The sequence below is a fragment of the Cyrtonyx montezumae genome, unplaced genomic scaffold (assembly GCF_038088225.1).
Source record: "Cyrtonyx montezumae isolate F1298 unplaced genomic scaffold, pur_monq_1.0 scaffold_8, whole genome shotgun sequence".
Classification (NCBI taxonomy): Eukaryota; Metazoa; Chordata; class Aves; order Galliformes; family Odontophoridae; genus Cyrtonyx; species Cyrtonyx montezumae.
This window is the reverse complement of record NW_027072089.1, coordinates 98460387-98484973: the sequence shown is the minus strand read 5'-3', so window position 1 is coordinate 98484973 and position 24587 is coordinate 98460387. Positions and strand designations below refer to the sequence as shown.

The window sequence follows — 24587 nt, the reverse complement described above, 5'->3', positions numbered from 1 at the left end:
TACTGCCATACCACCATCATCCACATCTGACACTGTGGACCAATATAATAAGTTAGGAGGTATTACTTTTGGAGAAGCCAAAAATATGCAAAAAAGCCTCTCTTGTTCCAAAATTGAAATAATTTCAGATTTTTGCTAGGGCTAGGACAGTCAGACTCCCAGGAGTGGTTAGACCTTTTGTGCTCTGGAACTGTATTGCTTCTTTGCAAGCAAAGCTCTCCGTTAAATTCTATGGTCATTAGTGGGTACAGCTGAACCCTTCTTTTCATGCGACAGGGCTAGAGCAATTTCCTGTCTGCCATAGTGTCCTATCAACTGTATTCTAGCATGCTTGGCCCAAGCACAGAACAATGGGAGGACCTCAGCATTGGTCTGCTAGTGAGTTCAGGATTGTTTAGTATGCTAACAGCATCAGTCCTCATGTTCCTGCAGTTACCCTGTGGCATGTAGTGATGACTAGAAGCAGGTAGAGCTCCTGTGGTAGAGCCTGTGGCTGCAGGAAGAGCTGGTGCTTGCCTAGTGCCTACTAGAGTTGCCAGAACTTGTAGCATTATATCACGTGTGCCAGAGTGCGCTGTCTCTGCAGTGCAGTATGGATCTTGGTTTTGAGAGCTGCAATCCCAGCAGTTTATTTTTTTTTTTAACTAGATGTTCTCTATCCTGAGTAACTCATACATTGTGTCAGTACCCCAGCAGGATTGGATCCTGAATAGAAATGTGAATGGCGGAGGAGTGCAGTGAGGAAATGGTGACAGCTGACAGATCAGTAATGAGTTTGTACTTAAACTTCACACTTACTTTCTCATATACTTCCGAGTGAGAGACGTGATACCATACAAACAGCTGAGCAGCAGTGTGTTATCAGTGCTTCTCCCTTCTCACAGTCACTCAGACTCTTTCTTTAGAGTTGTTTTGTCCATAAAAAAGAGAGCTAACTGGAGAAAGAAAGGAAAAAAAAAATTTTTTTTTTTGTTTCTTTTACTTCTCACCATTTAGGTAGGTTCTTCAGATACACCTTGTTAATACTTCTTGTTCAAAACACTTATTTACAACATGTATAATTGACTTACACTTTGGATTAACTTCTTCGGTAGTACCTCCCTTGGATATGCTTGTTCTTCCTTCTCTCCCACATGTATTTTCCTACAACTGTAGAAATTTTGTTCAGACACATCTAACACAACACTTAGAATTGGTTGGGATGGTTTAACACAAAACTAGTCTGTTTGCACAGTGGTGTTGATTTCTACCACCAAGCTGTTTATTGAGACAATATGTAAATGTTAAATTTAACTATATATTTGGAGCTCCAATTTTATCATAACACTTACTTCAGAATTTATTGCAGTGAATAGGATTTGCTAAGCTTATTCCCCAGAGCTCAGGGCTGAAATCTGTACTAGAAGCTGTAAACCAGAAGGTGGCATTAACTGCATTGGAGGAAAGGATCAGAGACTGTTTCCTTACAGGCAGAAGTTGTAGAAACTTGCAATGGGCATTTTTCATAAACAGATGGGTTGTAGAAGATGACTTTACAATGCTTTGATACATACTTTGTAGAAGTCACTCCTTTCTCTGGCACGATTAAAATGATCCTCTAAGTCAAATACATCTGAGGTCAAACAGAGTATGTTGTCTTCTGTACACATGATCACTTTTAACAGTCAGATTTGAGAAAAAAGAATCATGATCTTTTTCTAGCTACAAGGGAAACCTATGTATTTTTTTCTTTCAGATATTGAAAGAAATATTTGAAACTTCCAGAAAGTTGCCACAGTGTGCATGATTTATTCTGTGGGGAAATATTTCTTCTCCACTTCTACCGTTTCCCCCCCCTGTGTGTATGTTATGTTTTTCTCATTCTGTACTGAGTTTGGATCATACCATCCTTTCATATCTTTCAGGCACTGGAAACCATACTGCTGCACTGGATTTTGGTCTGGGTAGTTGCAGTTCATGCAAGTCTACTTCTTGTCTTGAATTTTTTTGTTTCAAGTTGAAGTATAAGTCACAACTGAAAAGAGGGGTTTGCTTTTCAAAGAAAATTGATTTATAGCCAGTTTCCAATTACAAGTTCTGTTTTTCATTTAATTCTTTAATCATGACTCACTGATATATGTCTTTTACTAGTAGCTACTTTCAGCATAACCAAACTTTCTGTCATCAATCACAATGTCTGTTCAGCCAGCAGGGAAAAATGTAAAGAATGATAATATTGCAGTAGCATTGATGTGGATTCTTAAGGTTTTAACAGAATAAATGTCAGTACTGATGCACTTAAACATGAACCACTGCAGCAAAACTGAAAAGTATAGGAAGAAGACAGCCAAGTTAGTTGACATTTATTAGTATTTGTTCTCAGTTGAAAGCAAAAGTGAATGAGGAGAAGATTATGTAAAGTGAAGATTAGGACTCTGAAAAGATCACTTACTGGTTGAAAATTATTAATGGAAAACTACTTTTTTTGAGGGAGGACAGAAAGACTGATGTGGACTTGAGAAATTGCTGTGTACTTTCTTAGTTGATTATCATCTGGGGGAAAGATGGGACAGGGAAGGACTAAATTCTTGAAGTGAAAATAACATATGAAGTGGCTCAATTAACTTAAATCTCACCTCTGATACTGAATTTGGTGTTTGCTTTTGATTTTATATGTAACAATGTTCATATCAGACTGGTTTCAAGTATACCCTGCCTCTTGTGATATACTGTGATTACTGATTAACGTTTGAGAAATATAACTAGATTACACCTCACTATCATCTTCAGTGTTATGTAATTAATATTGCTTACAGATTCTGTGTAGCTCTTTTCAGTGAGCTCTGATAACAGAAAATTCTTGACAAATTTACCAGTATGGCATGCATCACTACAGGTTAGGGGAGGATCTGCTGGGAAGAAGCTCTACAAAGAAGGACCTGGGTTTTCTGGTGGGCAGCAGTGTGCCCTTGTGGCCAAGAAGGCCAAGGGTAGCCTGAGGTGCATTCAAAAGAGCGTGACCAGTAAGTTGAGGGAGGTGATCCTCCCCCTCTACTCTGATGAAGACATATCTGGAGTACTGTGTCCAGTTCTGGGCTTCTGAGTTCAAGGAAGACAGGGAACATCTAGAGAGAGTCCAGCAGAGGGCTGCAACGATGGGGGCCTGGAGCACCTCCCTCACTAGGAAAGACTGAGGGACCTGGGACTGTTCAGCCTGGAGAATACATGGAGGAGGTCTTATTAATGAAGGCCACTCCAAAACCAGTGCTCCCTATTTTATGTCAGTCCACAATATCGGAGGCAGATTTTGGTGGTATGGCTAAAGAGGTTGAACCTTCCCACCAATACTCTGTAACTTTTTGTTACTGTGCAACAGATGGCCGTGGAAGAGAAGTTTGACAAAATGGTGTTTGATGTGTAAGTGGGTATGAAGCAAAAGTGAGTCATTTAATTCCTTCTTGCAGAAATAGTTGCACCCATTGACATTCATTGATACTCTCACATTTTCCAGACAGCCATAAACATTTTTACAAATATGACATGCAGACCCTCATTCATTACTGATGAAAATGATGGTTATGACTTATATTGAAATACAATGTTTTGTAGGTGAGAATTTTCTCTTTAAAAGAGTGTTATCGTACCCTTTGTATCAGTTATAGTTTCCATGGAGGCATTAATTTCAGAGCAACATACATAAATACCTAATGATTGAGAATCAAGTGGATGGGAACAGGCTCTTTTCAGCAGTGCCCAGTGACAGAACAAGGGGCAATGGGCAGAAATAGGATCATAGTAAGTTCCATAAGAACATGAAGAAGAATTTCTTTACTGTGAGGGTGGCAGAGCATGGGAACAGGCTGCCCAGAGAGCCTGTGGAGGTTCCTTCTCTGGAAACATTCAGAAGTTCCTAGACACTTTCATGTATAACATACTCTAAGGATACACCTTTAGCAGCAGGGTTGGACTAGATGATCCAAAACCAATGATTCTGTGATTCTGTTCTAGGTAGTGTAGCTTGCTTACTGTAAATATTTTCAGGAGATTATAAAAAGGTCTAACAAGGATATGAAAACTAAATTGTAAAACATTAGAAATGTAACAAACTGAACTATTGATGCTAATATATGTGCAATAGAAAATGCAGAAAGCTCAGACGTTTGATCTGGGAGAGTCAGAGAGGGAAACTACAATTTTTAAGACCCATCAGTTTGGTTGTTAGAGTCAAGTGTGGATAGAGATCAGTTGGGCAAAAACTGATTTCCCTTATACTGTCAGCAGTAGGTATATTTTCATCAGCTGATTTCCAGAAGTTAGAACGAATAAAGCAGATATCTGGAATCCTTCAGTAGATCTAGATAGATTGGTGTCTTCAAATTTTAAATTACCTATTTATCTTAAACACCTATTTTAGAGAGGGTTAGATTGCCTGCTGGAACTGCCTATCTCTTCAAGACTGGCTAAAACTATACAACTAACTTTTGGGTGGCCACAGTTAGCTGAAATGAGTGATTCTGTGACGAATGGGAAGTTTAAACGCTGGAAAGACAAGGAGAGATAACACCAACCACAGTGTGATTTGTTACCATCAAATGGAAAAAGATTCTGCAAGCTTTTCTAATCTTTTTCAAAACACTCTCTTAAATGTTATGCACTAGTATTCTTTTTCAGTATGTGCTTTTCAAACAGAAGATAACCTGATGTAATTATTGCATGGTATGAACAATACTCTAAATTCAAATGTTTTTTAGTGGTTTTCTTATCTGAGAAAGTACGTGAGGGGTAGCAAACAGGCTGTCAGTTCAAAGACCATCTTGTCTCAGCAGTGAGGAACCACACAGATGTGGACATTTAAGAGGGACTAAAATGTAAGGAGAACAGAATCTGTCCAGACAAGTTATGGTGCAGATGACAGTACTGAGGAGGAAACAGCTGCAAGTGTGTAAGAGGCTTTCCAAGAGTCTGAGAAGTGGTCAGATACATTCAAAAACACTGAAGAAGGATGAGAAGACAGCACTGATAAGCAATCCCACTTGGATCCCACTTGAGTCATTCATGGCACTGACACCAATAAAATATGTCACGATAACATCAAGTATCATAATTCTGCTAAAGAGAGTAGCAAAGAAATATGCCAAAAAAGCTTCTAATGGTGGCACATTTTGAGTCATTTAACACAACTGATTATGGTATCAAACATACAAAGCGGTTATTGGAAAATGTGTCTGAATGACTTGACTTAATAATTGCATTGTTATGAAAGCTTCATAATGTGGCACTCTTTCTGCTGTCACTGCTAATGCCTATGCACATGCAACACTCTGCACAATAAAACTAGTGTATCTGTTACAGTGTCAAAGCTGAAGACTTTTCTTGATGTGACATTACAGGAAAAACAACTTGATAAAGCAGGACTCAAGTCAAAAGAGAAAAAGCAGTTACGCAACTCTATTTCCAGTTATTACAACAGTTGTATCTAACCTAGCTAATTTTTTTAATTAAAGAACAAGTGTGATCACATGCTTAGAGGAAAGTTGACTGCATGCTAGATGGCAGATAAATCCAGAAATATCACATGTTATCTGCTGGAGATTTAACATAGGGCAACAGACATTTTTTGGTACTGAAATTACTGTGGTGGGTGAGAGTGTGCTGCTACCTTTCCCCGTCATCAGTAAATCAGAGTTGGCAATACTTCTGCCTTACTTCCAGCTGTGTTTGTATTGACAGAAATAAAGCGGTTTGTAATACACTTTGAGATTTTAATTTCCAGCAGTATAACTAAACTGCCCTTTTTTCCCTTAGACTTGGTACATTTCAGCATGCTTTATTCAGTCAGTCTTCAGAAATAGGTGGTTGGTTGTTTTTTTCTTTTTGTTGTCTGTACTTGCTTCAAAGAAGAGGCAAAGTTAGATTCTGATGAACCATGATGACTTTGGCAGTTTTATAGCTGGAGACAAGCTACGGTCCTGCTGGAGTGCAAATGTGGTCTTCTGATTCTGATGGAGTTTGATACTTTTAGTGTTGCATTTCATTTGCTGAGCTCATAGGAGAGTCAATATCTTGCTACACAGATAACATCATCATGTTCTTCTCTCTGCTTGTGTAACCAGTAATGTCCAGCAGAACTGTGAGGACATCTTGCTTTTTCAGTGTGCTGTCTTGGTCAGTATTAATCAACAATCTCAATAGTCTCAATATGTCTTGTGCTCACAACTGCCTGTTCTTACAATGCACATTCACCTGGTCTGATATAAGTCTTATTTGGATTGGCACGTAAAGGAGATTACATTGTAAAGAGCTATCAAACCATGTGTTTCTTCTTCAAGTCTCACTTTATTTTTCAGGATCTGGGAGTAGTCAAGAGAGTTTCTAAGTCTACAAATCTAAGCTAATCTAAGAGGGATTTGGATAGACTGAACAGCTGGGCTGAGCTCAATGGGATGAGGTTCAATAAGACCAAGTGCCGGGTCCTACACTTTGGCCACAATAACCCCATGCAATGCTATAGGCTTGGGGCAGAATGGCTTGAAGAATGTAGAGAGGAAAAGGACCTGGGGGTGTTGGTTGATGCTCGGCTTAACATGAGCCGGCAGTGTGCCCAGGTGGCCAAGAAGGCCAACGGCATCCTGGCCTGTATTAGAAATAGTGTAGCCAGCAGGAGCAGGGAGGTGATCATCCCCCTGTACTCAGCTCTGGTACGGCCGCACCTCGAGTACTATGTTCAGTTTTGGGCCCCTCGCTACAAGAAGGACATTGAGGCCCTGGAGCGTGTTCAGAGAAGGGCAACAAAACTGGTGAGGGGTCTGGAGCACAAGTCTTATGAGGAGCTGAGGCTGAGGGAGCTGGGATTGTTTAGTCTGGAGAAGAGGAGGCTCAGAGGAGACCTTATTGCACTCTACCACTTCCTGAAGGGGGGTTGTGGTGAGTAAGGGGTGGGCCTCTTCTTCCTGATAAATAATGACAGGACGAGAGGGAATGGCCACAAGTTACACCGGGGAAGATTTAGATTAGACCTGAGGAAACATTTTTTCTCTGAAAGAGTGGTCAGGCACTGGAATGGCCTGCCTAGGGAGGTGGTTGAGGCACCATCCCTAGCACTGTTCAAGAAGCGTTTAGATGAGGTGCTAAAGGTTTAGTAGTTGGGTAGGGATAGTGATATAGGAGATATCTGATAGAGAGGATGGTTGGACTAGAAGATCTTGTAGGTTCTTTCCAACCTAATGAACCTAAGCTATAGTTTCATTTGTTTATAATTTTTCTTACCTCCAAAGTAAGAGGTCCACCTCCAGATGGCCCCAAATCACTTCTGAATAAAATAAATATATTTTTATGAGCTTTTTTAGGTGTTCATTGATGTGGTTAGCTTGTGGATGTCCAAGAATGCTGCCTGAGTTGAAGAGTACTTCTGCACATCCTAAACACCAGCACTTCTTTCCCTGTAACAAGTAGGTAATCAACAGTGTTGCCACAAGTATGTTGATAGTATGCTTGCTACTATACATGAAAGCATTAAAGGAGACTAAAGCCAAAAAATGGTAGAGTTGCTGTATGAAACTGAAGTTTCAATTCCCTGTGAGAATTTGTTGCTTGATATTTGTTCTTTGTAATTTTCAGAAAGAAAAAATTCTGAAATCTTTTATTTCACTATGAAAATCCCAGCAATCTGTTCTAGGTGGCATTACTTGAGTAGGAGGTTTAGACAAGAAGACCTCCAGAAGTCCCTTCCAACCTCACCATTCTTTGATACTGGTTTTTTTTTGTTTTTTTTTTTCTTGCCAATAAACCCTATAGAAGTGTACTGGGAGTCAGTGGGGGGTCATGACCTAAGCAGGTCAGGGCTGCAGAGGTTTTGAAGTTCCATCAGGTTAAATTAAGGTGAAACAACAATGAACAACCAGTTAAATGCTTTTTATTTCCCACTATGATATTCAGTGCAAGATGCAGAGTATAGATAGAATCAGAATCATGGAATCACCAAGGTTGGAAAAAACCTGCAAGATCATCCAGTCCAACTGTCCACCTACCACCAATCATTCTCACTAAACAATGTTCCTCAACAGAGTGTCTAAATGTTCCTTGAATACCTCCAGGGTCGGTGACTCCACCACCCTCTTGTGCAGCCCATTCCAGCACCTGATCACTCTTAGAGAAGTAGTATTTCCTGACATCCAGTCTGAATCTCCCATGGTGCAACTTAGAGCCATTCCCTCTCATCCTATCACTATCATATATTTGCATATCAGTACCTTACTGGCAATAAGCTATGATCGTTTTACTTCTAATATAACTTGACAAGAAAGAAATAAAAAGAGGGGGGAGGAGGGGGGGAGGGCAGGGAAGGATTGCAGTGACTCTTTCCCCCAACTGAGCTTGGGGTCGTGGAGACCCTGTTCTTTATCACATAGGTTATGTAGGTATCTCTTGCAATTGGGAAATTTGCATGCAGGGAGGGGAAGGGAGTAGGGCCATCCATCCTCCAGTGTACTTTCTACTCTCTTTGGCAAGCACTTTTGGTTCCCTAATTCCAGCTGCAAACAAACAAACAAACAAACAAAAAATAGGATTGTTTTTTCCATTTCTAGAACAGGATTATCATGCATCTAGAACTATTCAGGCTTTGTTGTATGCTGAGGCAGTGCTGAGCTGTACAAAGTAGAATGGTGTGATAGTAGCGCTATACATATTGCATTAATATCTATGCCTAACAATAGTCTTCCTCAATATCATTTAGAATAACACTAATACATGATGTAGGAGATTTGGCAAGAGAGGAAGGGGGAAATTCTCTATAGTTGTGATGGATAGAGATATGTTAATCCTGTAAAGAAGTCTTAACCTTTATCTCCGCTGAGTGTCTTTAAGACTGATTTCATGCGTATTTCCATACTGCCCACTGTTTTATCTGAGGACATGCAGTACCGTAACAGGACTGCATTTAAGTGCAGTGCTTCCCAGATTGACAGGATATTGGCATAGTACTGTGATGTGGCACAATTGTTCCTCAGTTCATTGGCTAGTGATTTATTTCCTCTAAAGTCTAGTGCATTTTCCAAGAGGCGTATCCCAGAGCATCAAGCATAGTTGTTTAATGATTGAAAAACTTCTGGTCTTCTGGTCATTACCAAGTCTATCTGAAATGTTTTAGCAGTACCTATTCTAAATTTACGTAAATCTTTCTCAGGTTACAAGATGGATTAATGGCATATTTTGACTGCTTGAAGTCTTACAATTATATTTTTATGTATTCACCTAATTATTTTTCTGACTGGCTAGCGCTCACCTCATTTAACTCTCAGAAAGTGTATTTTGTTGGTTCTGCTAGCTGCTTAAAAACTGATGTTCCCACTGTCCTCCTTAACAGGAGTAAACACCCAACTGTATTCCATGGGTAGCACCTCATAAAATGCTCCTACTGCAAGGAGAGTTAGTCACCAAAAAACAGTGGTTGGGATTATCCTTAGCAGAAAGGAATGATGGATATTCTTTTCTGGTTTCACAGGAGGAAGAAGTTTTGGTGATCCAAAATTGCTGGATAAAGCCCTTTGAACTCTCTTCTAATTCACAAACTCAGCATAGAGAACCAATTTGCACCTTACCTGCCTGTGTGCTGGCTCTTTTCCTATGGCTCCAATAGGCTTTGCAGATACTGAGGCTGCAACCTGACTGTATCAGTCACTTACAAAGACAGCACAGTCTCAGGCATGCTCCAGATTCCCAGAGCAGGCAATATCCTTCAAGTATCATATCCGCTGTCACAATTCCCTTTCAGTTTTTTGTGTTATCTTGTGTAACTTTTCTAAGCTTCAGTTTCTGGCTTTCCCATCTGATGACTGACAGAACTAGCAAATATTAGATAGGGCCTTACCCCTCTCTGGCTCCTCGCTAACTCCTGTGCCATGATCCTCCATCCAAAGTTATTACAGGAATATTACTGCACTGTGTGGTTGTGTTACAAAGGGGCACCACTGGAGTCTTGGTAGTCTCAGTAGTAGTGCTCTCTGATGACAGCAGTGCAGGGAAACCTCAGCATGAGGAGACAGTATAGCAACTGAGAGCCTATTACCTGTTGGCAGACAAGCCAGAATGCTTTGATCAGACTCCCACCGGCTTATGTGCCAGTGTGTGTAGGAACAGAAAGTGAGCTTAGAGGCTTTTCCCAAGAGCTATTTCACCAGAAGCTAGCTATTGCAGAAATATCTGAAAATATATTGCTTTCTTATTGGATTATTACTGTGTATGATCAGACTGGATCTAATTAAACATATTTTATTCCATTTAATAATGACAGAATAATGAAGAGCTTTTCTTTTTAACTGTACTGTGAGCAGTAGTAAAAGAATAATTCTAGAAGAAAGCTAATGGAATTGGGTATGTTATATTCAATAATAGAGATATTATTCTGATTTAGGGTAACTTCAGGGAGCAATTCAACTTCTGTAAGTGTAATCCATGGCTTTGGTCTACTTAGATTCTCCTGAAAATGCTTTGATTTTTTTTCTTAATGGTCAGTCTTCACCTTTACTGCTTATTCTGCTTCTTACTGCTTATTTCCTGCTTACTTCAGTCACCTCTGCTTATCTGTCAGCTGTGGTCTTTTACTTTGGACCATCAGATTTCGCTAGGTTGCTTCAAAAATTCTTTTTTGGGCTATCTCTATTGTTTCCTTGCCTTTTTTTTAATATATATATATGTGTGTATTAATATATATGTATTTCTCTCTTAAACTCTCTATAAACTTCATCATTTTAAATAATAAACAAATCATTATGACTTACATGTTTCCTTCTGCCTTTATTCTTTCTCGTTTTGTTTTGTTTTGAGTTATAATGATCCGAGTTTTGTAATTGAGCTGTTTCTCTTCTATAATACACAAGAGGGTTGGGCTTTTTTTCTGTTTTTCTGTTGTCTCATTCTTTCAGACCTCTCAGAATTCATTCATTTCCTCTGTCGTTCTAATCTTGCTCTAATGCTTAACATGCAGATACTACTATGTGAGATTATTCTGTAAATTATTCTTATATTTATACAGCCTGCATTATCAGAGGAAGCAACCATCAACATTGTCCAGAGATTTTGATAAAACGTCCATGTTTCTGCTCAAAGATTGTCTCATGAATCACAGGACCATGTTATTTGCATGTACGATACGTTTCTTACAACAAAGTTATCTAGATAAGACATTTGCATGGTGGGAAACTTCTTAAATGGCAAAAGTCTCTGTGTGCCAGAAGATACCGGATTTCACAAGAGTTTTATCAAACTAAATAAGCTTTAAAGCTGTCTCTGAAAAGTAATTGTAATCGTAACATAATTCTGGTTTAAATTTTCAAACCTTCTATTTTCTATCTTCTTCATGACAGAACTGAATTGCGAACAAGTCAAATAAGTGGTATTAGGATTATTAATATAAATCTAGAAACCTAAACAAATTACACTGAACATTTTGGTGCTGAGTTAGTTTTATCACCCACCAGCAAAAAACAAACAAACAAACAGAATTTGGCTATATATATAAAAAGAAAAAAAGACAACAAGGAGAGGAACCACATGTCATATGGTGCCCAACTGGTCCTTCCTTTAAGGAGACTGAGAGTTATTTACAGAAGTCCACTCTGGTTTCTTAATAGTCAACAGCCACCTTGCTTTTCAGTTCCTTCCCAGTTTGCAATTATTAAATTTTACTATATTATATCAGAAGTACGTCCTTCTCCTGCCAGTAGCCACAGCAAGCTGCCTGCTCTTGTCCTGGTGCCTTCCCTGCCTCAAACTGCTGCTCTGCTGGTTGTTCCAGCCAGCTGTCCTACTTCTGCTTCTGCCTCTTTCTATAGCAGCTCCAGTACTGCTGCCTCATCTGGATGATTGTTGTCATTCTGCTATCAGTATCTCCTACTTCAGCAAAGTATGTGGCAGTGCATGCACACATTTGTACTCTTAAATACACTCCTGTTTGATGATTCTCATCTAGCAGTAGCCCTTTAAAGTCTGCTATGCATTTTCTTCCAACTTCTGTGCTTTAATTCTATAAAACCTAGTGTGATCTCTTACTCTCATCATTCATACCTCAAGCACATAATCCATACTTTTACACGGTTATCTCAATTTCCTCCCTTATGTGTCTGGCTACTCTTTCAAGTAGAAAGCCTTCTGAATGAACAAAAACTTGTGTGCAAATTAAAGTTGTACTTCTCCTATACCTTGTTCCCTTCTACCTGTCTTGCTCCCCTCCCTATGTTTATAATCTGAAGTGAGTTTTGTTGTTTTTTGTTGTTGCTGTTTTTCAGTGAGTAGGCCTTCTCTCATTAACTTGCTTGTTTTTCATTGCAAGATTTAGATGGGGGTTTCCACTGAGAGAGGATATGAAGGTGAAAGAGGAAGAGCTGGTATAGGAAGAGGTTTTATTAAAAATATAGCTGAAAGTCTTTTCATCATATCTTTGAGTAAACATTAGTGGGGTACTGATAGAGGATGTGTCACTGGATTTACTTAGTGTAAGACAGTTCTTCCTAGTAAAGCATAATATGAAAGCAGCATGTACTTTTTAATATAATGTAAAGAGTAACTTCTTGCAGTGAGCTTATTTTCTTCTTGTTTGATGGATTTATACCATTTTTTTCCACTGAGTAATGGAATCTACACCGTGTTTTACATGACAGTAGAATGTTTTAGACAACATAATTCAGCCTCACCAAGTGTTCAAGAGAAATAATGAAAGAAAGAATTGGCATGCAAGACAAGTTCCTTCTAGTTTGTCTCCTGCAACCTTCCTTCCTCTGAAACATTCATCATCTTCCTCTTTGTTTGCCAGGATCTTAAATCAGGCAGATATTTTATTATCAATACCGAGGCAGGGCACTGAGAGCTGCCATCACATCTTTCTTTAGCTGAAAAAAATTGCTTCTGCGAGAGCCCAGCTATGTCCTGCTGTTTGTAAATCTGGTGCTTCACAAGATATGTTTACTGTCTTGGATGCTATGTGCACCTCGATGATTCTACACATTTTACCATATCTGGTCATATACATACGCTTAAAGCAGGAGAGCCTCTGCAGGCTGGAATAGAATCTCAGTCCCACATGGGTCAGAAACTAGGAGGTAAGGAGTGTGCTTGTGTATCTGAAGGGGTAAGAGACAGCTATGAAATACAAGGTACAAAAACAAGGCTATGAAGGAGCTGTTTTCATGGAGCAGTGAATGTATTTTCTGAGGACTTCACATCCTTTCAGAGTGAATTTCCTGGGACTGGTTGTCAGCATACCAGGTGAAACAAAATATGAATCCTTTCAACAGTCTGCATAGAAGCCATGGAATTTAAAGATTCAGAAATAGAGCTGCTCAGGGCACTTGATCTTGTGCTGTCAGACTTGTTCTTTCCCAGAATTCTCAAGAGTTTTTGTTATCTATCTGTTCAACACAAGGAACCTTTTTACTGCTAAGGAACAGGTGAAGCAATTTGCTGGCAGCTCCTTGCCTTGCCTCTTGTTCTGTAAAGATAATACCAGGGCATAGATCACTGAGCAATTACAGTTATTAGTAACAGAATTTAGATATCATATTTTTGATATTAAACATTTGCTATTACATTATGTGGCTTCTACAATGCAGATTTTTCACCTGGTACATCAACATCTTCCTCTTTAGCTTTGACTCCTGCCCTTTCCTTGTCAGTGTGGTTCACTGAATTGCCAATTGATGAACAAATACTCTGTGCCCTTAACAAATAGCTGAAAACAATGTATTAAAAGAGACACTAAGAAATTTTGTTTTCTGGTGGTCAATTGTAGCTTGGAGGGGGAATTTTTTTATGGTTTAATTTGATTATTTATTACATTCTTGTTTCATATTTCTGTGTGTTTGGTTTCATCTGATACCTACTCCTTGTGTAACAATCATTGCTGTAAGTGCTGCCCCCTCAGAGATTTGTGCAAAGTTTTCACCTGTTCATTTATGGATAAGAAGATGTTTTCAACACAAAACCCCTTTCACAGTTTACTCATGTGTGGTTATGCTCTGTGTCCCAGTCACTGCTCCCTGGCTTATGTTTTATAAACCATGGCACCGAGACCCCAAGATGGATTATGTATGATAAAAGGCAGGGACTGAAGTGGGTCTTTATGTATATATTGCAGTTGAAAATACTCAGTTGTGAAAACTGCTGATCTGAGTAAGGACACCCTGCTGTAAGTGAATCCTTAGTTTGGGGACCAACTCCCTGATACCAAAGAGTCACTCTGAAACATGGTGTATCAGGATAGCCAGGACAAGGGATCCAGACTCAAACAATGAAAATGCAAGACACTTTCTATATTCTAACTTGAGGAATTGCAAAGAAAATGATCTTCATCTATTGCAGACAGCAGAACAGGCCATGAAAATAGTAATGAGCAGCATGCTGTGAATGAACTTGGCAGCTTCTGAGCCTGTCTGAGGCAAATAGCATTACCTGATCTTGCTGTTTTCACCACCAAAATCTGTTAGTGCTCAAAGCACTAATGCTCATGTGCAGATGAAAAATAAAGGAAGAGGAGGGCTGTGTTTCCTCCTAATGTATTTGTTCCTTCAACTTGTTCACAGTGAGGACCATTCTCATCTGACAGCATCATCAATATGACCTTATTGTATAAGCAAGAGGAAGGAATAGATGCACACAAAGGTAACATAGACTTCTTTTTCATTTGATATTGGCATTCTGGATACTAGCAGATTTGAATCACAAAAATATATGTCCTTCGTGCAGTTTGCCTGTGAGGGGGCTCACATCCCCCTCAGCTCTATTTAAAAGGAGATGTCTTAGCTAAGTACAAGAAGCCAGCCTTGGTAGCACTGTAGCTGTGACAGGAATGCTGAGTTTCAGAAATGCTCATGAGCATTTGAGCATGTGTAGTAAATGATTTTTTGTGTGTGTTTTCTACATTTCTAATGAGATGTCCGGAGTAATTTTACTACAGAAGGCAACATTTATGCTCTAAGTGTAGAGGGACCAAGGCTGATGTGGATGTAAACCGATCAAACTTCTCATTTTTCAAAAGTGCCTGGACTGTTGGTCTACCAGTTCTAACATACACTATAGCAGAGAGTATAGCAGAGAAAATAATTTACTGTATGTGTGTTCTCCAAGCACATTTTATCAGAGGGAATAGCAACTCCTGGGAAAATTAAATATATACGCAGAGCCCTGCTGACAAACAACCTCTTGATTGTAAGAATTCTCTTAACTCTGCCTACAGATTTCTATTATCAAGCTAATTTAGAAAGTCAAGGTGTACAAGTGGGCTTTTGGTTTTGTTTTGCTTACCTGATCTTCTTAAGCACAATTTCATGCAAATAGCAACATCAGAAGTGCATTTAGCAGTTTGATGTTCTTTCCTTTAAAAAGTCTGGGGATTTTCCCAATGTTCATATGAAAACATTAAAAATGAATGGGATGACTAAATGGTTTATAATTTAATATACTCAGTTAACATGAAAGCAATTACTAATGTGTATAATTATCTCCAGAATTACTTGGATTGTATAAATGGCATTCAAACCAACAATTCTAACAGTTTTCCAGGGGATATGTTGTTACATAATACATAGTAAGAACCATTTCCTACAGCATGAGCTCAATTTTATTGCCCTTTCAGAATTTACTTCTCAGATTATCTTCCTAGAGAATGATGACCTTCTATTTTAACCAGTATTTAGAATGCTTACAGACTTCAGCAGGTGACTGGGTATTGATTACAGCCTATCTCTATCACATTAATGTGAGTTTCAAAACTAAAAACACCAGTATCAATGCTCAAACTATTACTCTACGAATTAAGAGAAACATACTGAGATTAGTGAGTGGTTTAACCTTACATGGCTGAGCTCTAGTCAGTGAGAGAAGAGACAGAGAAAGTGGTCAAGTATGAAAAAGAAAAAGTGTCTTAGGTTGAAATATAGGACAGATAGATCAGTGGTGAAGGTCAAGAGATAGAGAGGATTGTTATTCATGGACAGGGTATGATGTTATATGGTATGGAATATACCTTTGGCCAATTTGAGAGAGCTATCCCATCTGTGTCTTCTCCCAGTGTCTTGCACAGCCCTAGCCTACTCACTGGGTTGCGAAGTGAGAAAAATTAAAAGTCTTGATGCTGTGCAAGCACTATCCAGCAGAAGCCAGAGCACTGGTGTGCTAATAGCACTGTTTTAGCCACAAATATAGAAATTAGCATCAAACAAACTGCTAGAAACATTGTTAATTCAGACCCAGTTAGGACCAGTGCAGCATGCAGTCCCATAGTACCCATGCAAGTCTAATAGAGAAGGCCTGGTGATGGTCAGTTATTGCCAACCAAATATGAAGTGATAACACAGCTTCAGAATCAAGCCAGGAAGTTGTGTCAGTGGGTCAGGATTATTTCAGCAAATTTCTCAGGCAAGAAAAGGAAAAAGTCTCAAGCAAAAGCCATGGGCAGGGTTCCCAAACCAATGTGGATAGGCCACCAAGTCAAGGTGGGGAGGCCCCTTACAAGGTGCATTTTACAGCTTTTTCTCACCACCCTGTTAACAGCAATCTGACACAGCATTAGACAGCTTCACTGTATCACACACAGCCTTCAGAATAAGCTGCCAAACCTCTGGGAGAGGTTGAAGAGCTTGTTGGTACACTCTGAGTTCTGTCATCTTTATGTTGGTTAGAGCAAAATTACTTCTGTTTTGCCCCCTTGCTCAGGTATAACCTTTCACAGCTAATTTCTGAACTGTATAAAATATTTTTCCTTGGAGTTATTCTACTGAAAGGATTTCATTAATTTTGAAAAATGGTTGAATGCAGACATTTTACAAAAGAATGTATTAGCAGTGTAACTCCTCAAATATAGATGGATATGAAATACATAGCATGATCAACATTATACTGACACATGGAGCGTAGGACTCTCCTGGTCTTCTCAGTTGTGGAGCTGGAAAGTCAAATGGTTAATTCTGTAGAAGTTTCAGTCTGACCCAAACTTAACACTTACACAATTGTCCCTAAAGTCTGGGGAAATCTTGTAACATTCCAAATCTTATATGTAATGCTACCATAGTCAAACACTTATAATTCCTCTTTACCTCTTCCATACTTGGACCACTGTACTTCAATACCATCAAACCTTTAAGCAACTTGATAGGACTCTGATCCTCACCAGATAGGCCAGTCTGGAAACACTTACCAGTAAGAAAAGGGACAAGGGCTACTTCTTTAAGCAATGTTTTTTTAGTTACAGGAGTCCAGTCAGCAGAAAGGGGAAACAAGGTACTTGTTGCCCCATCTAGGGATTTGCTAGTTTTCCAAAAGACTTTGGTAGATTCAGATTAAACCAACCATTTCCTGTGGCAGATATACAAACAATTTTCTCCTTGTTTGAGGCGGTCTCTTGCCTTGTTTTCTTCAAAATACTTCAAAGTACCAAAGCTTTGTTTAAGCTTTTTCACCTTGAGAGACCTCTGAGTTCTCTTACCAGGCACATAAAGAGCATCCCACCCAGAGAAGGATTTCAAAAAGCTGCAGTTTTGGGAATCCTTTTCAGAATCTAGCCTTCCTCATTGTATCTCTGTTGTACTGTATTGTATCAAACCTCTAACTGCTCTCTTTGAAAATCATGGACTGAGAATATTGTATAGTGTGAACAGGAGTGGGTCTAGTATCACTAAGGGAAATATGGGATTTTCAGAAGACTAACTAATAGTCCCATCAACTCCCCCTTTTTAAAAGAGGCAGAGAAGATCCTGGAACCATTGGGAATTTTGAATAAAGTTTTTAATGGGAACAATTAAAAGTAAAAATATCTTCACATTGGCAAACTCAATGCATGCTCTTTTGTTAAAAGATAAAAACAAAAATGCCAGTCTGAGACATTACTGACATTATTTGGTTGGTGTAGCTCTTAAACCCTCTCAAATCAGCTTTTGACTTGTTTGAATCCAGGCATCATAACAATTCTGTCGGAAATATTGCCAGTGTATAATGACAGCTCATAGTGCTATGAAGAAGGAAACATACTCTTGGGTGAGTCCTGTGAATGTCGGATGGGAGAAATCTGGCCTCAGGCTGTTGTGATGCAGCAAGTGACAGTGGGGCTGTAGACAGAAGTGTTAGAGACCTTTTACACTGAGCAGAACAGACTTGCATGAAAACTTATACATAATGAAGAGAAACAGACATTTCCAGCATGGATGCAGGTCCTGAAGGAGCAAGACTCAACTGTTTAATTCCACTTTTCAAGGTCACAAAGAATGTAATCCATCTAATGAATAAAAAATACTCTCCATCGAAAGTTTATATACACATGCAGGAACATATGTTGAACTGTTTATACACAGTTCAGTCAGCTTACTCTTGTTTTGCTTTGTTACATCTATAAATGGAAAAAATATGGCATCTGATAATAAATAACATGCAAATAAAAGTGACCAAACATCAAAGATGTTTTCTGATCAAAGGTTTTTTGAAGTCTGATAGAATATTTCCCCATGTCAGAGGGCAGCTGATAGTTCAGTGGAGTACCAAATCCCTCAGTCCTAAATTCTAGCTTCAGTTACGGGCAGGGAACCATAGTAGCGGTGATGGATGTAGGGAATAACAGCCACCAATTCAGTCCTGGTGGGAGATTAACTTAAGTCAGAGGTTTTTGGAAACTTGCAATCTGTTCAGTTCTTGCTCACTCCAGAGGCATAAGTACCTCAATTCAAGAAGCTGCTAGTATTTTTTGAAACAATGCAAGTAAAGATGAAGTTGCTTGAATTTTAAATGCTGTCATTTTATTTAATATACACTCTGTAGAGGTGAAGGAAAGAAGCTTATTCTAAAATACTCTGCTAAAACATTTTATTCATTCCCTGTTTCATGCTTTGTTCTTTAATACAGTTTATGTCTTTGTTATCTAAAATCCCTTGTGCAAAAAATATTGTAAAGAAATTTCTTTCCTCTTCTCTATAGTATCACAGCTATCAAAAGAAGTTGTTAGATTTTCACAGTAGAGAATTTATCAGTCACAATGGCTTGTTATTTAGATGCTCTGAGAAAAAAGGGTGAAGGGATGGATACTTGTACTGCAGTGGTTAGCTGAGGAAAATCTGAATGAAGATTCATGGCATGACATGAATTGGTTAAAGTCCAAAGTAAGGCTCATCTGTCTGCCTTCAAGGGACAAGGTAAAAAACAGTAGCTTCTGAAAGGTGTATCTTTCTAGTCTGCAAAAACCAGAAACTACTACAATCCTGTACAGCGATGCTGAAAACTCAGCACCCTCCTTGGCCCAGTAATGTCCTGATGCAGTTTTATTTCTGCCAAGAGGCGGTACTGACACACTGTTGGTTAGATTACCTGCTAGTTCTCGTTTCAGTGGGCTATGCCTGCTATGAAGCACAACATATCCAAGCAGCACATTGTTGTTAAAGCTAAAAAAATTTCATTGTATGTGAGAAGTTTATGGTCCTTATCCAGGTGAAAGTTCTGGATATAATATACTCTGAATACATGATGAGGCATAAAGCACACTATTGTTACCAAGGTGAAGAAGAAGCTCTTTGCCTGAGCCCTAAATTCCACGTGGGAGTTGATGTCAGGCCAATATTTCACAGTCAGTCTGCACATCACAGATAACTGGATTGTGGTGAGCAAACCACAAACTGCCAGCAGAACTCCAACCAAGCAATAGTTCACTACCACCATGGGCCTTTCTTCCATCTCCTGCTGGAACTGAAAGCATTGAGAGGAAGGGTATGCTCTAGAGGTGCCATAGTAAGAGAGAAAAACAGGAGCAATCACCAGCACTCCTAGCATCCAGACAGCAGTCACCCAAATTGTAGCACAGCACTTGTTGAACTCAAGTTGAAAGAGACGTATTATGATGATAGCAACATAAAAGGTAAAGGTGGTGTACATATGGAGGTAGATGATGGCACTTACTAGCTTGCAAGTGAATGTCCCGAATTTCCATTCCTGTAAAATGTAATAGCTGAGGCGGAAGGGGATGGTAAGTAGCAGAAAGGTGTGCAGCACCAGGAGGTTGATGATGATAATAATCATCACAGATTGCGATCTTCTTCGAAACAACTGGTGAGACATCACAATGACACCAAGAGTACCCCCAGCTAGGTCAATGCTGTACAGGATTATGAGAATAGAGTGAAGCCTGTCTGAGGTATCCAGCACTGTCCTGATGGAAGAATGATTCTCCTGGGTTAAGCTGCTGTTGGGCATTCTCCTAAGCACCTCTTCTGAAGGTCACTGAAAAAGAAAAATGTGAATTAGTAAAATATATATGTTTCATTCGTTCCTTTCTTTATTACTAACTACAGAATATCACAGATTCATGAAGTAATATTTAAGTGAACTGTGTTTGAAATTAAGTTATCTTATGTATACATACACTTAAAACAGTTGTCATGCTGTATATGACAGCAGTAAGCTGCATCTGTTAGTATTAAACCATATTGTTTATAATAATGAAAGTGTTTTCAATTCAGTAAACTGCATGACAGGATATTTTTTTCAATTATTTGCCTGTATCAGCCTTCTGAAAGAATTAATACACTGACTATTCAAAAATTCTACAAGTTTAATTTGCATCTAAAATTGAAGGAGGGGGAAATAATGAAATGTAAAGAGGCTGCACATACTCTTTATGCATAATTTATGAAAACACAAAGGCCATATTTTTATCATTTTGCTGGATGACTGCAGGGCACCCATAAGGCAACAACAGTTTCTAGATTTGTAGAGCACACTGGAAATAAAGATCTGCAGATGAAAAGTCAGTTTCTTCTTGCTTCATTTCCAAGACTTTTTGCTACAGAATTTCTCTTGCACTGCTTTACTTTATGAAAAGTAAAGAGAAGATAAAAATAATTAAGGATTTTTATTGCCATTATTTTTTCAAGGATGAAAACCTATTGGCACTTGTTGAACATAGCCACTTACATCCACATTCATATTTAGGTGTAAGGCTTACACACAGGTTCCTGTTTGCACAAGAGGATATGGATGTAGGATGCAGGGTACATGGATATTTTGCTAAGATTCTCACCTTATAGATAGTATCAGAAGAATGTAGTAATGGCTGAAAAATGGAGAGGTAATGTGTTCACTCTCTGATTACTCTCTTGTTTGGAATCAGTAATGTGGTTTTAATCTGCAGTCCTTAATTCTGTTGCGCTCATCTGTAAAATGATTACAAAACACATTCCCATTATTGAGCTCATTAATAGATTGTAATAGAAGAAAATTTTCAGAGAAAATTCTTATTTATAATGCATCAGTCGAAGTATCTTTAGAAGACCATTGGAGCACTGTGTCCAAATCTGGGGTAAACTACTTCTGTTCTTTTAAGATGCATGTTCTTAGAACAATTCCAAAGAATTTAAAATTTCTTATGCCCACTAGTATTTTTGAGACAGGCATGAGAAATTTGCTTCACTATCAACTTTGCTGTAAGAACAGCATTACAAGACTTTTATGAAGATGACATTTTGTTCTTGTTGTAAAAGAACATTCCACTACATTATGTTAATCTTTCAGTCTGGCTTTAAGTAGGAACAATCATTTTTAAAAATATACTAAATGAAGTAAAACCAACTATCAGAAATAGATTAGCTTTTTTACACTATTAATAGAAATAAAATTCTTAATTTTTACCTTGTAATGTCTTAGTTTGTTGATCTCTTCTCCCTTTGTCGCCATTTCATTCACCCATAGGATACAGCACATACAATCAATGTGAAAAAAAGAGCCTTGGTCGTTGTTGTACACCCAAGAGCAGCTGAAGGTTTTCTCAGCCCACATTCAGGAAGGAAGAAGTCTTTTTTTTTTATTCTCAGAGATAGCAATCAAGTTCAACTTCTGATGTTACTCTGTTGTTCATGCAGAAGAAAATGGTGGAAAGTTGCGGAGCTGTCACAAATCATCACTGTGCTTGGACATGTAGGACAGACTCACCTGGCAGGACTGCTCCTGTCCACACTTGGTCAGTCTTAAGAAGAGCAGTGATTCCCTCAGCTGTACAGCCAATACAAGGTACTGGATTTTGTCATTAAGCAAATATGTTAAGAAATATGCATCTGAGTAAAGGATTTTCCATTATAAATGAATTTTATCCTGCTCTTGTTTTATATTTAATAGTTAACCAACAGCCAGAGTAACAAAATTTAGCAAAGTTAAAAAAATAAGACATCATTTAACAATCTGTCTTCAAGAATACAGAGCTTAAGTAGCACAAGTAAACTTCACATAGATAACGCAACTTAAGAGTTTCTGCTTTTAAAAAACACAGAGACCAGTAACTCTTAAAGGTTATTCTGAACCATATGAAGGCTGCCAACGAGCCAAAGCATGGCTGTAAGGTAAAAAGGAAAGCTCTGAGTCAGGCATTTTCCAGAGACTATAAAAAGCAGTTTATAGATTAGAAATGAGAGAGGAAACAAAATATGCAGCTTTTTTTTTTTCTTTTCAATTAAATTTCTAAACTGCAGTCAGAATTGTCAGTACTCAAACAAGAATGAATAATATACAAGGTCTTGTGAACATTAATGTAAAGCCAATATTCCAGCATGGCTGAACTAGCATGACTTCTGCAACTGCAAATAGTCATCTTCTGTGGAATGTGAGCATGGTTCCCCCTGGGACACTTCTCTCCTATTATTAAGCACAGTCATTAAGAACAGGATAGACAGTAACTAAATACAGAGACACACACACGCACACAAATAGGGCACTAAAAGTCAGGTAGATAAGCTGAAAGAGTTTTGCATGTAAGCTAGAGTACATAGAGACTGGTCTGTGGGACGTTCTCCAGATGAACTCCAAAAGCTTTGAGAAAGCAGTTAACATCTCATTAGACAAGGATTCAGAGCAAGTAGAAACCCTGTTTTGTGAGTCTGCATGTATTTGTGGCTTGGGGGTAAGAGAAATGAGTAATTGCTCCAACTGACAGAGCAAGGAAGGAAAACCGCTGTGTGAATAATGACACTCACAAGGTATGGTTCCAGCTTCTTAATACCACATAAGGACAAGCTGCTTCCTGACATAGTAGTAATAATATTTGGACATCAAAATGATTGGCTGGGTCTGCAGAAACATATAGGGGAATAAGGAGCAGCTTGATGTTCAGACACCAATGCTTTTGGCAGGTTAAAGTGCCCGTGAAACTGCCTACATCCACAGCCTCTGGGTAAAGCAGGGAAATGCATGCAGCCTCATGCTCTTTCTACAGACAGCGTCTGGAGCAATCCACAGATTGAATCACTAAGTAGTACTGAAGTTAAGAGACATGAAGAAACTGATTTGCTGAAATGACAATTTCATAACAGCGAGCACTCCAGGCAGAACCAAAACAAACAATGACATCAAGAGCTTTGTATCTTCTCTTGCCTTACCCAATCAAGTCTGAGCCCTTTAGATGTATAGAAATTCCAAAAACTACTTTTGTTGTTGTTGTTTTTTAATAGATAATCTTCTCTTTACCTTGGGAGGAGCACCTTTTTCTGACAATATAATGGCTGGGGGCTAGAAACTGAACTCCTGAATTCATGTTTCTCATCTCTGGATGGCTATGTCCTTGAAGTGTTCCTTGTATGTTGAAACTGTTCAGTGTGCTAAACTTTCATCTTCGTGTTCCGTTTAGAAAAAAAGGAAAAGAAACATAATGTGCTCAGTAAAACTAGGTCTTATATTCTAGGTCAAATTCCCATTAGAGTACAAAAGGAAATTGAGTCACCTCAGCCTGTACAAACAAACCTTGAGATCTTACTTTTGCTTCTTTCATTAAAGCATAATTTGCCAGTGGTGAGAGTAAAGATTGAAAGAGAAATTCACATATATGTGTCAGAGATCCAGGTCAAGACTAGTATTGCAAATAGAGTTAAAGGAAGGAAAGACCTGGTCATGTTTGGCTTCAGAATCAAGGAAACAGAGTAGAAAAAAGGAAAGATGAATTTTAAATTACTAAGAAGAGAAAATCAGAAGAAGAAGCAATGGTTGAGAGTAGAGGAACAAGACTTGCTGAACGTTCAGAGTCTGTATGAGTTCCTCTAAACTGTAGAATTCTATGTATTTGATTTTATTTATGTGGAATTGCCTCTGCTTTCATTGTTACTGTCAGAAAATGTGTTTACTGGTCATTATAATAGCAGCTAGATTTTCACAGTAGTTTTCTCAAGAGCTCCTGTCTGTAGCATCTACCATAAAGTTATATAACCTTGTTTTGCTGGATAGTTTTTTAATTTTAGCTACTTCCAATTTAGTGTCATAATTACTGGTACTTTCAATTGTTTGTTAATAAAAATCACTATATAGCTAGTTTGTGATGGAAATTTAGCCCCATATATGCCAATCATAAACAACATCAGAAGGACAGGGACTGACTGTATTACATTCCAACTTACCACTTCCCCTGTGGTCGCAAGTGGTTCTTGCTATCTCACTCCCAGTCCATCAGAAATGAGTCACAGGTACCAGAAAATGAGCAAACTATACGCCAGTGTTTTAGGATAATTGCTTTAAACTGCAAATCCCACCCACTCGTACTTCATGAATAAATGTATAATTTCAGTCAGTAAGAGAAAAAATAAATATATTTCAGATTCTTAGACTAATCC

At 38.6% G+C, this 24587-nt stretch overlaps 1 protein-coding gene across 1 annotated transcript; it reads right to left on the bottom strand.

Moving 5' to 3' along the window:
• Positions 1-19332: 19332 nt before the first annotated feature.
• On the bottom strand, positions 19333-20202 carry LOC136059237 (probable G-protein coupled receptor 141). Its single transcript, XM_065753266.1, has one exon. It carries the CDS (start codon positions 20194-20196, stop codon positions 19333-19335), a length of 864 nt encoding a protein of 287 aa, XP_065609338.1. The 5' UTR covers positions 20197-20202.
• Between the last annotated feature and the right edge of the window lie 4385 nt (positions 20203-24587).

What these genes read in the sequence shown, in the direction of transcription:
- LOC136059237 (XM_065753266.1), bottom strand. Translation starts at nt 20,196, where the DNA reads ATGCCCAACAGCAGCTTAACCCAGGAGAATCATTCTTCCATCAGGACA.